The sequence below is a fragment of the Octopus sinensis genome, linkage group LG8, assembly GCF_006345805.1.
Source record: "Octopus sinensis linkage group LG8, ASM634580v1, whole genome shotgun sequence".
In the NCBI taxonomy this organism is placed as follows: domain Eukaryota; kingdom Metazoa; phylum Mollusca; class Cephalopoda; order Octopoda; family Octopodidae; genus Octopus; species Octopus sinensis.
This window is the reverse complement of record NC_043004.1, coordinates 87,462,937-87,479,161: the sequence shown is the minus strand read 5'-3', so window position 1 is coordinate 87,479,161 and position 16,225 is coordinate 87,462,937. Positions and strand designations below refer to the sequence as shown.

The following is a 16,225-nucleotide window of genomic DNA, read 5'->3' as shown; positions in this document are numbered from 1 at the left end:
ACATATATGTATATGTCTATATATGTATCAATATATGTGTATATATCTGTATATGTGTGTATATATATATATGTATACATATGTGTATACATACATATATATATATATATATATATAGACCGCGTGTGTATCGTTGGCGATTTTCTTTCTCTGTCTTCCCTTTCTTGGACCTTTCCTTTTTCTATGTTTCCGACGAAGACAGGTGGTGTAGATAACAAACAGATGTATTAGTTTAATGCTAAGGAAGTGAAAAAGTCTTTAAAGATTCGAGCCTATGCTCTTCCACAGAAAGTAACACAGAAAGAAACAATGAGAGAAAATAAAGAATGTGTAGTGGCTAGCGATTTATCATGGCGAATATATGTGTGTGTGTGTGTGTGTGTTACACACACACACCATTAAAATGCATGTAAATTGTGCACCGGTGGAATTTACACAGGTGATTTTCAGGATAAAAATTGTTAAAAGCTTCTACTTGTGTAAAATTTTCACTCAGTTTTCAGAATTGCTGATATGGCCAGGGGTTAAAGGTTTTGTATTTAGCATAATTTTACTTACTTATGATTAGATTTTATTAAATTTTCATGAAATAAAAATAATTTCTGTTTAACAGGTATCACATTAAAAGCTATTAAATTACAAAGTGTTTGTGTTGTCTATATAAATAAAATCGGGTTTGCAGGACTGTAATATGTCAGTCCGTTTTACTCACTTGGTTTTCCCCTCTTTCTTCTTTATGAGACTGACAATGGCAGCCTGCTTTAGCCACCCCGGTATACCATCCTCCTCCTCCTCCTCCCTTGATATTAGCTTTCCAATAATAAAAATAAATAAATGAAAAATATGACTCTGATTGTGTGTTTGTGTGTGTGTGTGTGTTTGCATGTGTATAACTGTATAAGCCTTGTTTGTGTGTGTGTGTGTGTGTGTGTATGTAACTCTATGAGAATGTGTGTGTTTGTGTGTGTGCATATACGCGTACCTGTATGAGATTGTGTGTGTGTGTGTCCGTGTAACCGGAAATAACTGAAGTATTATTTTACAAATTGTGAGCATGTATACATGATATAATGAAGGAAATTGTTGTATACAATACTCTGGTGCACTACAACTAAAAAAAGCCATCAGGTGCACTGGTGACGGATTTCAGAAAGCATGGCAGTTTTGAAGGATGTCATGTCTCAACAGCTAACAACTGATGCAGGTAGTTTATTCCATGCTTCAGCAATTCTAGGTATGAAAAAATGTTTCTGAAAGTCATGGGTGCTGTGTTGTCCCCCCCCCCCACAAGTGTTTGTCATATGAAATTCAAAAAGGTGCCCAAGATTATTGTTGGAAAGATGGTGGATAATCTTGCTTATAATAAATTTTATTTTACGTTTCTTGCCCACAAGAGATTATGTCCAATCTTTAGCATACTGCTGTATGTCTTCTCAAACCAGGATCTCAGGAAAAGTTGTTGATAAGAATTATCAACAAAAACGAAGCTGATAAATATGCACAGGTATTACAAATTAAGTTTAATTACCAATAAACATCAGCTTGGATAACACTTAACAGAGTAAAATATGGCCCAAACCGTGATTACCAGCATCAATGTCAAACTTCAAAAAGTAGTTAACCATTTAATGGTTTTAGTAAATTTATACAGAAAACGTAAGCATTATACTGTCCAGCATAAATAAAAGTCAACTCCATTATATTTAAGCCCATTAAATGAGTCGACTTCTGGTACAAATGTTTACATTTTGTACATCTTTTTTCAACAAAAAAATTCCTAAAAAATTTCAGGAAACAATCTACTTATGTAATTTACGCACCCACTAAAGTTTATTTTTATTTTTGTGAAAAAATGTGCATAAGTTACATGGGTTTTTATGGTATATCTGGCATCTTTCACTTCACATCTATCAAATCCACTTACAAAGTTGTGGTTGGCCTGGGGCTTTAGTAGAAGGCACTTGCTCAAGGTGCCATGTAGTGCGACTGAACTGAAACTATGTACTTGGGATACAAACTTGTTAACCACACAGCTATACTTGCATCTTCTATACACTCAGAAATCTACCTTACTGTTACTATAGTTCTTGAATATCTTTTAAAAGAACAGATTTCAAATGAATTATTTACAATAAACTTAATGACTTAAAGGGTTGATTGTAGCAAATCAACCCTTTCAGTTACAAGATACCACTAAATGTGCAAGTTAAGTATGAGTTGATTAATTTTTCAGTTATAATGAAACTTTTGTTTTTTGAATGAAGAACAAATTATAAAAATCCTTTATTTTGCATTAACAGGCTGACCTACAGACCAGCTCACAAAGATTGATGCTCTCTGGTGTAACCCCACATCCTACTGCTGAACTCACTCCAAATGATAGTATTGATGGAGTGATTCATCATGAAGTCAAAGAACTTGGGACACACATGTAAGTTTATCAACTGATATTTTATACGTATTGGCTTAGATCCAAACTTTGATTCTGAATTTTAAAATATTTAGATATTTTGAAAGAATAATTTGAATTTATAAATAACCTAGAAGACGTTATCTTTTTATCTTTTACTTGTTACAGTCATTGGACTGCTGCCATGCTGGGGCACTGCCATGAAGGGTTTAGTCAAATAAATCAACTCCAGTTCTTATTTTTTTAAAGTCTGGTGCTTACTCTATCAGTCTATTTTGCCAAACTACTAAGTTACCAGAATGTAAACAAACCAACACAAATTGTCAAGCAGTCGAGAAGGGAGTGGGGTAAACGTACATACACACACTCAAATACACACAAACACTCAGCAAGCTTCCACACAGTTTCTGTCTACCAAATTCAGTCATGAGGCAGTGGTCAGCACAAGGTTGTATTAGTAGAAAACACTTGTCCAATGTGTCACACAGTAGAACTGAACCTTAAACCTCTTGGTTGCAAAGCAAGCTTCTCAACCAAACATGCCTTTGCCTAAAATTTTGAGTCATGGAAATTTTTATTTTGATTATAAATATTATCAAGCTATCATGTCTGCCATTTTTAAATTGTTCCTTCAATACAACAAACTATTAATTATTTTCAGCAATCAATCGATGTTCTGCATGATGTTAGGCACTTTGCATTTACTATTATTTAAGGATTTTTTAGCCCGAGAGATATAAAACCTCAGGATTAGTGATATAAAATCCTTAGCTAGATAATTTCAAGGGAAACATTTTAAAAATTGGACTGGCTCCTGTGCAGGTGGCACATAAAAAAACACCATTTGAGCATGGCCGTCGCCAGAACCACCTGACTGGCCCTCATGTCGGTGGCACGTAAAAGCACCCATACACTCTCAGAGTGGTTGGCATTAGGAAGGGCATCCAGCTGTAGAAACTCTGCTAGATCAGACTGGAGCCTGATGCAGCCATCTGGCTTGCCAGTACTCAGTCAAACCATTCAACCCATGCCAGCATAGAAAGCAGATGTTAAACGAAGATGATGATGATGTATGGAGTAAAGGAAAAACTGGATGAAAACTTCTGGCCACATAACTATTTATATCACTAATCCTAAAATTATTCTGTTCTTTTACACATCAAACTGTGACCATGCAAGGAGCACTATCTTCAAGTGTTTATCAAAAAATATTGATGCAATCATGTATTTCTGTCTGGTACTTATTTTATTAATCTCTATTTGTCAAACTGCTAAGTAATGGGACTAAAGGGACACAATGGAGACATGAACAAAAGTGTACAAATATAAACTACATGTTCAGCTCCTCAGAGTTGACTGATCTCATGTCACTTCTACTCAGGCATTCCTCAGCCACTTGTGTTCAAACCCCAAGTCCCACAATAATTGCTACACCCATCCTTCTTTACAGGTTCCCTCAGGAATTCCCTTCCTGATCATGTCTTTCCTCTAGGTGTTGGCTTGCGAAAGTTTGAGAGGAAAATTAATGACAATCAATCTCTCTGGTTTTAAGGAGGCCTTCACTGACCATGGGCACTGTTCCTTCCTCCAGGCTTCAACACTGCTCTAAAATTTTAAATTCTGTTACTTTTTTTTTTCTGTATTAGTTCTTTTTGATAATTATTTTGTCAGTTATACCAGTAGATCACAAACTAACAAGTACCACTATACCCCTGCTTCCCTGCAATTAATAGGAATACAAAATAGTTTACAACCAAATAATTTCTTCTTTGCCATAATGTTGGGTCAGTTTAAAACTTAATTTTATCAAAACATGGATATTTGCCTATCCCCTTTCCATTCCTCACAGCCTTCCTTTGCAGGAAAAAAGGCTCCCACTCTGGGAAACACTGTTTTTCAGAGGAGGGGAAATAGACTCTTTGAAATAATTAAACTTATTCTAGGTTTAACAAAGGTTGAATAAATCATTTCTTAACTAGATGTGAAAACCAAGAGCTATGGAGTTTTTCCAGTTATAATATAGAATAGAATCTTTCCCACAGAATATACTCAAAAATTAATTTACTGCTATACCTACTCATCACAGTTGTAGGTTACTGATTCCTTTCATGACAAAAAGGTAGAAAAGATTTAAATTAAGAAATATCATCATCATTAAACATTCATTTTCCATGCTGGCATTAATTGGACAGTTTGACAGTAACTGATGAGCCACAAGGCCACATCAAACACCAGTCTCAGCTTTGACTTTGTTTCTATAGATGGATGCCCTTCCTAGTGCCAACTACTTTACAGTATGTACTTGGTGCTCTTTTCTGCCACCAGTGAGGTCACCAAGTAACTTGTGAGATAAGAAAGAACTGGAAAAAGGAAAAGGAAAACAGATTAAATAATCAGAGTAACATCGCATTGTAGTATTTGATCTCTGATGTTATTGTTCTTGTAAGATAAATAAAGCTTAACCGACTGAAAAACTGCATTTTAATTTCATCGTTGTAGATTTTTTTAAGCAGAACAAGCTGTCAATTGTTTATTTCACTAATTTTATTGTGACCACTCTTGGTTACTAATGTAGTTCACGCCTAACTGAACTAGAGCTAGAAATCTATTGGGCACTATCATCTTTGGTATGTTTAGCTTCACCACCCTCCCTACACTTTTAGACACGTAAAAATCAATCACTAAATTGTTTTCTAAGAAACATTACATCAGTGTACAAGGGAAATTAGACTTTAAAGGCCTGGAACATATTACCCATAGATCTACTGTAACAATGTGACATTTCAGTCATTATGTCAAACAATCCCTCCAAGCTTTTCAACCTTTCTCTTTATATGAGCATCTCTTAGGACTCATAAAATTCATATAACTGTTATTGAGATTACTGATTCTCATTTTAGATACTACTGTCACATCTGTGACGGATGACAGAAAGCTTTTGATCAGTCACATTTTAGACTTCATTCAAAAGAAATCCCATCTCCTTAATTAATAAATCCTTAGTAGCTATAACCCACCCCTTCCATTCTTTGTTAATAATAGGACTGTGCTAGTACTATAGCATGTCCATAAATCATTGAATGCAGCCTATCTCTACTTACTTTTCACTATCTGCATTGTGTTTTCCTTCCTAAAGCCAGCATCAAGCAACATATAAAGCGTAGAGATAAAATGGCTTCGTGGAACTGCTATATAGCTATCAGTTTCTAGATCTTCAGTTCAGTTCCATTTCAGACACTTCATTCTGTGTTTAATCAGTGTATTTAATTTTACACATCTTGGTGCAACTACCTGTCATGAATAGGTACCTGATTATGTAAAAATGTCACTTATAGACTGACAACTAATCCAAGTTTCCATTCACCTAACACCATGTGACCATAGATGTAGACATGGCTCCATGGTTCAGAAGTTCATTTAACAACCATGTAGTTCTGGGTTTGATTCCATTGTGTAGTGCCTTGAACAGGAGTCTGCTGCAGTAGTGTTGGGTTTTCCAAAACCTTGTGAGGGTTCTTTGTGATATAGAAGTTGTGTCAAAGTTCATCAAATATACATGTTCATGTGCATATGTATCTGTATCTTTCATTGCTGTATATTAACAAGGAATATAGATATCAGTGCAGGACATAGACATTGACAAGATGACTGAAGAAGTGGTACTCTGCAAATGAAGTCCTTTGAAAAATGTGTTCAACATCAAATTCCTTCATTACTCTCAACTACACAGGCATAGCTGTGTGGTAAGCAGTTTCTTTCCCAACCACATGGTTTCAGGTTCAGTCCCACTACATGATACCTAGAACAAGGCTCTAGGCTGACTAAAGCCCTAGGCTGATCAAAGCCTTGTAAGTGGATTTGACAAACAGAAACTGAAAGAAGCCCACTATATGTGTGTGTGTGTATGTTACTGTCCCTTTACCTTGATATCATGTGATAGTTGTAGGCATGTGTCTCCATCATGCAAGCAGTTTCTTTCACTTCCAATCTTCTATAGAAATATACCTGATCATAAGGAAATATTACTTTACTTGGAGATAGGGTGGGTAGCAACAACTGTAGAAGGGCATCTGGATGTAGAAAAATTGCTTCAACAAATTCCATCTGACCCATGGGAGCATGGAAAAGTGATCATTAAAATGATGATGATCTGAAATACATTAAACCTGTGATTGGCCTATTGGAAACCGATAGTCACTGGTGATATTTTTCAATAGATGTGATGATAAATAACCAGAGCTAAACAATGACTTTAAATGCCTCTTGGGCTTTAGGAATTACATTCTCATTACAATATGTGAAATGACTACTGCTTTGTGGAACTATCTTCCTTCAATATTTTCTTACAATACACCTTCCAATTCTGCATGTTTTTGCCAATCCCAGCTCTTGACTAATATTTTATTTTATTAACCATGAAATAATGAAAGACTAAGTTAACCTCAACAAGATTTGAACTCAGAAAGTAAAGGCCAGATGAAATACCACTAGGTATTTTGTCGGACACTCTGACAATTCTGCCAATCCAATAGCTATCTTTCCAATAATATAATGGAAAATTTACTGTTTTGGATCTTAAGTGAAACAGTAGAATAGTATATGGAAATAAGTAGTTGATATTCTTGATGAAAGTGCCTTTTAGAGTACTTCAGAAAGATTTCATTTGTCTCTACCTCTTTTGAATATAATTCACTAATAATATCTGGCATTTTGTCAATTTTAGATCAACTGACAGTTCTTAATATATGGGATTACTGAAGTAAGTTACAGTATTCAATTCCCAAATCTAACTTCTATCCATGTGGTACATGATGAAAAAAAACCAATCTACTGTTCATTTCCTCTTGTCAGCTTCTATAAGTAAAATCCCTTGGATATATGCCAAACAAGGCACTGAAAAGTTCTTAATTTGTTATGCTATATAGTCCAGTAAGTTGGCAAATTTTATATTGATAGTCAGGCCATTTTTATGCATCAAATTTGACCTTATAGTGAATCACTACAATAGCAGAACACATTCAATTCAGCATTTATTCCTAATTCCAGTTTATTATCCTGTAGTTAATAACTTTGATACCATTTCTTTAGTTACTATTTTCATCTATTTAAGGTGATTTTAAAAGCAGATTCATAGGGGTTTGGAAACAAAACATATCACCATTGAGTTACCACTATCAATCTCTCATCATCGTCTTTTTTTTTTTTCATGTATTACACAGAATTTCATTTTTACATCACTTTCATTGTTGCTTTATATATATGATGATTATCACTAAAAATATTTAGTAAAATTATTTCAAAATATATAAACACTTTTGTTAACCTTTCTCACTATTCAATACAATTTCATTTCTCTTTTGAAGATATTCTGTTGAAGAAATTTCATAATTCTGAAATCAAATACTTAATGGTGTTATATTAAAATATATCAATAGTTATAAGTTTGATATCTATGAATACCACACTCATAAGCAGAATAGTTTAACATATAGCTTTACACCTTCTGACCTGCATCTACATCTAGAGTTCTCATAGAAAAAAAACATCTTATTCTACTACTACACACTCTCTCTCTCTCTCTCTCTTTTTCTCTCTCTCTCTCTTTTTCTCTCTCTCTCTCTCTTTCTTGCTCTCCCCCCTCTCTCTCCCTCTCTCCCTCTCTCTCTCTCTATCTATCTATCTATCTATATATATTATATATATATATATATATATATATATATATCTCAATTTGTCTTTTGAATTACTTGACTTTCTGGTAATAAAATTGTTCCCTATTTTTTTTTTCTTCAAGTTAACACTCAGCATTTTTCCAGTGACTATTTTAAAAACTACAATTATCTTCTAGGAATTTTTTATTTCCATGTCTTTTTTTTTTCATTTTTATTTTTATATTATCAATATCATTGTAAAATTAACCCTTACTGGGCTGAGTAATTCTCTGCATGTTAACATACAGACACCAAAATGTTAAAATTAGCTAACATTAACATCCCCAACTTATGTACACAACCAAAACTATGCCATATGTTTTAATAGATTATAACTGATGTGGTTTGAATCCTGCTGAAGCTAACAATTTTGTTACATTTTATCAGATACCATTTTTAGTCCACTTACATGTAAATGGGTACAATGGGAAGATACCACTCATAGAGTAAGCAACAAAGTGTCTATGTAATTAACAAGTATTTCATTATCCTGCTGTAAATGAATCCAAATTCTTCATGGAAAATGCAATGAGAGAATATTCATAGTTTATCTCCCATATGAGTCACTACATGATGACCAAATGATTAAATAGGTTCCAATACACAGGTGTGACAGGTATAACTAATAGAACCTATGCCAGCACAGAACATGGTCATTAAATGATGATGATAATGACTTCTACTTAGATAATATATTGTTAATAGTTCTCTTGTGAAGAATGTTGTGGCCAATTCCTATGTATTGATCTTCTTACATCAAAAACCCACATGCAGGTATCCATTTAAATGGACCAGTATTCTAACCTCATTGTGGTAGCTTAAATTGTATACAGAAGGATGAAGGTCAACATTTTATTTATTTATTATTATTTTTTTTATATAAATTAGTTATTATTATTGTTTAATCCCAGCTCAGCTCTGATTCAGCAGACTATATATGATCAAATGCATTCAGATTATGTATGAGAAAATGTATTCAGTGAGTCCTACTTCTTTTTTATAGATGGTGTAGTGATAGTTAATGGAAACTTAACTGCTATTTCTACCAGGTTAAGCAATCACATGTAGGTTCCCACATTATAAATTAAATATCATAGAGGTGCTATGCTCACAACCTTTGCAAGCCCTCTCACAACTAAATAAACAAGACATAAATTCAGTCTGAATCTTTCATCATCACTATGCCAGAGATATGAGGCTCCTTAAACTGCAATGACTATATTTCATCAGGATAGGGAAACCATTCCAAAAACATATAGAGAAAGGATCTTTGTCTTGTTGCAACCACTTTACCTGCTACCAGAATAAATACACTCAGGGGTGAAATGAGCAGCTATCCTGGTGTAAAACATTAGGCTAACCAAGTAGTTAATGTGACAAATCATATAGCAAAGCCAAGGAAACTCAGCAATGTCATATTGCACTTTTATCTAATTTATGCCCGTTTGAAAAAGTGAACATTAAAACTATAAGAATAAACTAATCATCAGTTCAGTGTGATCAAATGGATTTGATTATTTTGAGTACACATCCCTTTTAAAGGATTCAATAAGAAGAGCACTTCGACATGTTCATTCAAACTGCTAAAAATCTCCCTCAAATCACATCTTACTATTTTAAATTAAGAAGTATATTTTGAACAGTGTAGTCTCTGATAATACAAAAAGATTGGATGATTATGGCTGGAATATTTTAAATCATAAACATAGGCACAGGAGTGCCTGTGTGGTAAGTAGCTTGCTTACCAACCACATGTTTCCGGGTTCACTCCCACTGCATGGCACCTTGGGCAAGTATCTTCTACTATAGCCTCGGGCTGACTAAAGCCCTGTGAGTGGATTTGGTAGACGAAAACTGAAAGAAGCCCATCATATATATATGTGTGTGTGTTTGTCGCCCCAACATCACTTGACAACCAATGCTGGTGTGCTTACATCCCCTTCACTTAGAGGTTTGGCTATAGACCCCGATAGAATTCTTATAAAGAATTTGCTTGACTAAAGGCAGTGCTCCAGCCTGGCCACTGTCAAATGACTGAAACAAATAAAAGTAAAAAGTAAAAGTACTGGAGACTGACCTAGAGCTAAACTACAAAATCTACAAAAATAATAAGCTTCCTGAAAATTTAGTTTCCGATTCAAAATGACTCTTTTATCACATAGCAACACCCATTACTATACAAAAATTCAACAACTGACACAAAGTACATCTTCCTTATTTGTTGTGCCATGGCAATTATTTATAAAAATTAAGTTTATTTTCACAGTAGAAAATACTTATCTGCAACAAAATAAGGACAATTATTTTTTAACTTTGTGGAATGTTTTCCTTCTTTTTTTTTTTTTTTTTTTGCTATATTTTGAATAATCATGTTTACAAAATATAAATACATTGAAAGAACTGTTATTTTCAAAAAGTATTAAGAATTAGTTGCAAAAATTATTTAAATTTAAAATACCTTTCTTTAACAAACTTCAAAATCCATTCAGAAAATAGAATAGCATTTTCCACTCTTATGAACTTTCCAACCAAGAAATCAAGAGATAACTATAATGGCAACTGATAACAAATAACAAAAAATAATAATAATAATCTTTTCACTTCTTTATATGAGAGTAGCACTTATGGCTACTGCTGCTGCTAGAGTTTGGCAAAATCTCTATGCTGACTAGCAGAACGGCACGAAATGCTTTCTTATAAAATTCTAACATGTTTCATTTAATTTCAGTACTGAAAACTAAATGAATCTTAATCCCATGGTTTAAGATGGAGATTTTGTTTCCATCTGTTTTTCCATATTAGGATATCATCATCATTATAATCAATTAATGTCTATTTTCCGACTTGGCTCCTTCTAATGCCAACCACTTTACAGTGCGTACTGGATGCTTTTTTTTTTTTATGTCACTAGCACCAGTGAAGTCGCTAAGTGGAAGGAGCTTTCAAGAGGAGGAAATATACAGAATGGATTTTGTATACCTGAATATATGCATGCTATTGGTGCAGTTATTGTGTTTGTTGTTTATCTTCTGGTTAGACCTGATTAATTACATTCCAATCGTGGCCATCCCATATTAGTAAGAGTATCCAGGGTTACATGATCCAGTGCATCCTATTTTTTAAAGATGTAATTTAGGTGAGATTTAACTGCTATATCTAGCTGGTTGAGTAACCATGTAGTGGCCACCTTGCTGATCCATACAGGAGCAGTTTTTTTTTTTTTTTTTACTGCTGGATGCCCTTCCAGCCATTAAACCACCAAATAGGAGTTGGAGCTGTTTTGAAAGACATACTGAGGCATGTAGAGTTGCATTACCTGCACAGATATACTATACAACAGCTATAGTAAGGTTTGAACTTGTGTTCATTTGAACTCACCTTGGGAATAAAACAAATAAGAACTAATCAAGCTTGTAAAACTGATTTTGTTTAAGACAAGCTATTGGTGCATTTTGGTTTAGCTCAGTGGTTCTCAACTTGGGTCCGTATGGCCCTTGTAGGCTCATATAAGATTTTGGTGTTAAAATTTATGTGCAAGAAATTGGTTATTCTTTTACAATATACAAAATATTTTAACAATTCTTTTATGCAATTTTTTATAATATTTAATTATAGAAATATAACAGGATTTTTTAAAATATCAAATGGCTATGAGGGTCTACCCAGGTAAAATAGGGATCAGAGGGGTCTATATTTTAAAAATGGTTGAAAATAACAGGTTTGGATGATTAAGTTAACTGTATTAATAGAAATAAATGCACTACAAAAATAAAAAGCACAATTTATTTGTAAACCATAGAATCATCATCATCATCATCATTTAATGTCCATTGTCCAAGCTGGTATGGGTTGGACAGTTTGACTGGGCTGGCACGCTGGAAGGCCACACCAGGCTCCAGTCTGATTTGGCATGGTTTTCTACAGCTGGATGCCCTTTCTAATGCCAACTACTTTGTAAGTGTAATGGGTGCTTTTACATGCCACCAGTACGGGTGCCATTTGCATGACACCGGTATCTGCCACAACTGCGATTTTGCTCAGCTTGATGGGTCCTCTTCTCAAGTACAACATAATACCAAAGGTCTTGGTCACTGTCTCTGTGAGGCCCAACACTCAAAAGGAACTCAACCACTTTGCCTCCCTGAAGCACAATACTTGAAAGGAACTCGGCCACTCTCCTTCCATCAGGCTAATAATTATTTTGAATGAAAATACATTAGCTAAAAAATAATCAAGTGTAGTGACATATTTAAAAAATTGTAATTCTTTGAAAGAAAAGAAACATTAAAAAACATGATGGTAGAAATAAATATGTGAATAAGTGAGTGAGCTGTTGTTTATGTGTATTAAAGTTCAAAGAGATAAAATGTGTAAATTAAATTGAGGTCTCCAACTGTTACAACATCTAAATATATAGTAATATAAACACTAACAATCATAATCTTAGTAATGAGAGAAGATGAGTTAAACTGTAGTGGAGGCCTCATAATATATATATAAAACCATGCACCATGTAAGTATGTAGATAGCTCAAATGATAACAAAAAATTAGTAAGGAACCTCAACAAGAGATTGAGCATTTAAAGTAAAAACCAACAAAACAAGACACATTAACATAAACGTATACATACCACCCAACCTCAGCTAACATCCTACAAAGTTACATACCCCAACCACAACACCCTTAAACACTACCAAACATCATGGGGTACAGCATCAATGCAGATAACACTAGTTATTGCACAAGAGCATTACGTATCCTAAACAATCCACACTGACACACTCCACTAATTAATCCAATTACAATAACACCTCACCATGGATCCCTTTCTGCTTCACATGCCTAACCATTAAAAATAAACTGCTAAATATCCCACTGAATCTCCACTTGCCACACATCTATGATTAAAACATGCTCATCAGTGAACAAGACTAATACTTTTATTAGCAAAAAGAGCAATAGAACCGCTTTTCATTGAAAGACTGGATTAAGACTTGCATAACTCAACACTAAATTCTCTGACATAATAGACACTGCACCACACGTATTCCACAGAGTAATTGTAAGCGTTTTCAAAAACATGTCATTTGAGGCAGCGTTAAAAAAATACAACCTGAAAAGTTAACCTGAAAAAACTTGGGACAACCTCAAACATAATACACCAACAATGATGCATTACAGAAATAAAATCAAGCATCAAGCAACTAGACAAAGAAAAGCAAACTGGCAAACATTTGCATCCAACATAAACCACAAAACAAGCATTAAAAATTGCACAAAGTAATTAGTGGCATCGACATCCACAAAGGCCTCATCGCATCACATGTCACAATAACAACTTCAAGTAACATACTCATGCTCCAGCAACAAGCACTTTTCCAAGATCAACTACCAAAAGAATGCATATAGAAAATAGAAACTTAAGATATATGCCTTCTACCTACGTCATAGTTTTGGCCTCTTCCTTCTAACAGATAGCAGAAAAGCAAAAGGGAAATCCAAAATCTTAAGAACATCACTGACAAAATCACTAGCATACAACCAAAGGAAATACTGCACTTACAATCACTTTCAACTATTCATATCAATACAGCCAAATACCAAAATCTGAAAATGGACAACTCAAAACAATTTTAAAGCTCAATAAAAAATCAATCAGAATATTGCCACAGATCTATCACCCACATATGCATGCCCTAAAAAATCCTGGACATCACCAGCCCACATATTTCTGTCTCTAACACACAGTATGGATTCAGACACTCCAACCACCTCACCACTCCTAAACCTTACACAAAAATACTAATGGTTTGAACAACCACAAAAAGAAAAAAAGCCACCCAGCTAGACTATCCTAATTACTGTTAACATCAGCAAAGCTTTTGGCTCCATTCCCCATTAACTACTTATAAACAAAATACTTAACACCTCCTTAAGAAACAAAAGAAAATGCTGACTAGCAAACTGTCTCTCAGCTTGCCAAGACTATGTTGTATACAAGATCTGTCCAAAACAAAACCAAGACTTTTTTTTAAAATCGCATTATTGCTTTAATTACAATTTAATCAGATTTGTCTTGTCCAAAATAGTTCATTGCCCTGTTGGTACAACTCTCCCACTATTTTTTTTTTCCAGTTTTGGAATGCCTCCCAAATTTTTTTCCATGGGTAGTGCACAGTTCTAATAGTAAATTTTCTTTGATCTCTTCTGTTGTTTGAAATCAGTAACTATTTGGGGGAAAAAATTCAAACTCATGAAACAAAAAGGTTCGCAGAGACCAAATCCAGAGTGAAGGGCAACTGGGAGTGAACTGAGAGTTGTCTTGTACTTTACCAAAATGTCACAAACAAGGAGTGATGCATGAGTAGATGTATTGTAGTGCTGCAGCATTCAAGGTTTGTCTGCCCATGCTTCAAGCCTCTCTTTTACACGGCTTCTTTCAAATGTCTCAGGACAGCCTAATAAAACTCATTACTGTTCATTTGACCTTATGGAACAAACTCATGTGAATGACACTCCTCTGATCAAAAATGATGATCAACGTCACTTTCTCATTTGAACAACCCAGTGCCCTCTTTTATATTTTATTTCTATTATTATCCAGTGACACTGATCCAACTCCTCACTTCATCAACCAACTTTCTGTTCAACACTGTAGTCTTCACCCCTTGATTCATCACCAGTTATATCACTTTCAGAAAGTTTTCATCAGCATTCTAATGATCAAACAACTTCTGACTGGCTGAATTCTCTTTTTGTTCACCTCTCAGCAGACTTTTAACAGCTATCTGATGCATCTCCAAATTTTCTTCTAAAGTCTTGTAGCATAAAATTATACAAACATGTACTTTTTTTAGAAATACTGTGGATATTCAGATGATAATTTTTACAGATCATAGTAAACGCCTTCACAATTTGATCACCATCTGTTTTCTTCACAGGTTGTCCAAATTTGGGATCGTTTTCAGTAGATGTTCTTCCCAATTAGAAATGCTGTTATCACTTGTGAAATTGTACACAATTCAATTGTCCCCTTCATATGCTAACTGCAACATTAGAAAAGTCCTTCATAAATACCCCCCCCCCCTATTTGAAACAATTTCACACAGACCTACAACTCTTCCAAATCCCTCATTGTCCATTTTGCAACAAATCACCCAGCCAACTAGATATAGATCAGTGTTTCTCAACCATTTCTTTATCAATGGACCCTTTTGATTCCTATTTTTTACTCTACTGGACCTTCATACCCATTCAATGTTTAAAAAAATCCTATTATATTTTTATAATTAAATATTATTAGGAATTATTATCATCATCATCATCATCATTTAGCATCCGCTTTCCATGCTAGCATGGGTTGGACGGTTCAACTGGGGTCTGGGAAGCCAGAAGGCTGCACCAGGCCCAGTCTGATCTGGCAATGTTTCTACAGCTGGATGCCCTTCCTAACGCCAAACGAATTATATTTTTAAAAATTGTTAAAATATTTTGTGCATTGTAGAAATGTAACCAATTTATTGCGCATAAATTTTAATATGTAAATCATCACATCTCATCAGTCATTGATCCACCTGTTAGCTTATGTAGATAAAATACTGACATGATGTGAGGTGATTTATTAGAATGGAAGTCAAGGTTTACCAAAATATAGCACTATAGTCACAAGCACACTGCACCAGATTGTGATTGATACATTGTTTTGAAAGTACAACAAAACAATTAGAATTTTTAATTCTTTGGGTGGAGTACCACAATGTTTTGTTCTTTCGCTCATTTTCTTTTTAACCCTTGACCCATATGACCTGCTCAAAACATCCACACATCTTCAAAAGCAGATAAAATTACAGTATCATCCTTAGACCATTGTTCAGACACAAGCAAAACTACTCCAAACTACTCTAATTCTATGTCAATCACCTAGAAACTGAACTTCAAAACAACAGACTTGCCAAACCTATCATTTCCTTTCTTGCTTACAACTCTAGAGAACATTATATACAACCAACAATCACACTCAACACCCACAAGACAAAAATACTAGGAATTACATACAAATACTTGTGCAACATGTAAGAGCACATGTTCAGGATATACTAAAGA

General features: G+C 34.3%; 1 protein-coding gene across 6 annotated transcripts in view; it reads left to right on the top strand.

Moving 5' to 3' along the window:
• LOC115214751 (trafficking protein particle complex subunit 13) overlaps positions 1 to 16,225 on the top strand; it is a 332,050-nt gene that overhangs the window by 280,858 nt on the left and 34,967 nt on the right. For all 6 annotated transcript variants that reach the window (XM_029783770.2, XM_036505549.1, XM_029783771.2 and 3 more), the window contains exon 4: positions 2,301 to 2,431. In XM_029783770.2, coding sequence (XP_029639630.1) covers positions 2,301 to 2,431 — 131 coding nt within the window. The remainder of the gene's footprint in view (positions 1 to 2,300; positions 2,432 to 16,225) is intronic.